Source organism: Penaeus monodon, chromosome 34, assembly GCF_015228065.2.
Source record: "Penaeus monodon isolate SGIC_2016 chromosome 34, NSTDA_Pmon_1, whole genome shotgun sequence".
In the NCBI taxonomy this organism is placed as follows: domain Eukaryota; kingdom Metazoa; phylum Arthropoda; class Malacostraca; order Decapoda; family Penaeidae; genus Penaeus; species Penaeus monodon.
This window is the reverse complement of record NC_051419.1, coordinates 9,280,750-9,281,642: the sequence shown is the minus strand read 5'-3', so window position 1 is coordinate 9,281,642 and position 893 is coordinate 9,280,750. Positions and strand designations below refer to the sequence as shown.

The following is an 893-nucleotide window of genomic DNA, read 5'->3' as shown; positions in this document are numbered from 1 at the left end:
AGGTACTAAGTATTGTGTTCACTCGGAGTCGCATCCTGGGCTGAAGTTCTGTGACAAGGATGTGGATCAGGTGACGTTTACTAGTAATATTCAGACGATGTGGAGATTTAAACCAAAGGCAGTGGCTTTGGGTTTAATGGCGTCGAGGCCAAGTAAGTTTATAACGGCAATGGCTCATATCTGATTCGAACTAATGCTGTCTCATGTTTACCACTGTCCAATTTTACTTAATCTCAAAACAGTTTGCTTGACGCTGATCTTTCAGTGCCCACGTTTACAGTGATATCAGTTTTTCTCTGCCTTCTCTGCGTAAAAAAAAAAATGCAATAAGAAGCAATTTCAGAATCGACCAAACGTGTTACTGACAATATTCCAGAGTGCAAGCAATACTACGTCCTCTCTTTCCGTATGGATATTGGGAGCACCCCGACGAAGCTCTTTTGGCAGCCCGGTAAAACGGGACGTTCCCTGAACATCGGCTTGTATCACGCTAATGGTCGATATGACGAATACCTAATCGCAGAAAAAGCATCAACGCGAAATCTATATGACATCACATTTCAGCGTGCGTTCACTAGTAAGTCTAACACTGCATATATATTTCTCTTGATGAATTGTGAAAATTGATGTGTTAAGTGGTCAGTTCAAGAAAGCAAATTGTAGAAAACTAATAATTTTCATCTTTCTTTCTTGCATCGTGTTAGATACCTCCTGCGTTCTGATGAGCTCGAGTCTCGATATGTCAAACACTTGTCTGCAGGACCAAAGAGAAGCAAATATAATTTACTTTAAAAGCACTGACAATTTCGGGTTAAAGGCACCCAGCTACTTTACAGGCGACTGCAGAGGTCAGTTCGCCTTTCTGCACACCAGGAAGTAAATGAGTGGTCTGG

The 893-nt window shown here is 41.7% G+C and overlaps 1 protein-coding gene across 1 annotated transcript in view; it reads left to right on the top strand.

Annotated features, from left to right (window-relative positions):
• Nucleotides 1–893, top strand: part of LOC119594573 — a gene marked incomplete at its 3' end in the record, with an annotated part of 22,419 nt that overhangs the window by 10,813 nt on the left and 10,713 nt on the right. The window contains 3 exon segments of the mRNA XM_037943609.1: nt 3–152; nt 377–577; nt 705–848. Of these exon segments, the coding sequence (XP_037799537.1) occupies nt 3–152; nt 377–577; nt 705–848 (495 nt within the window).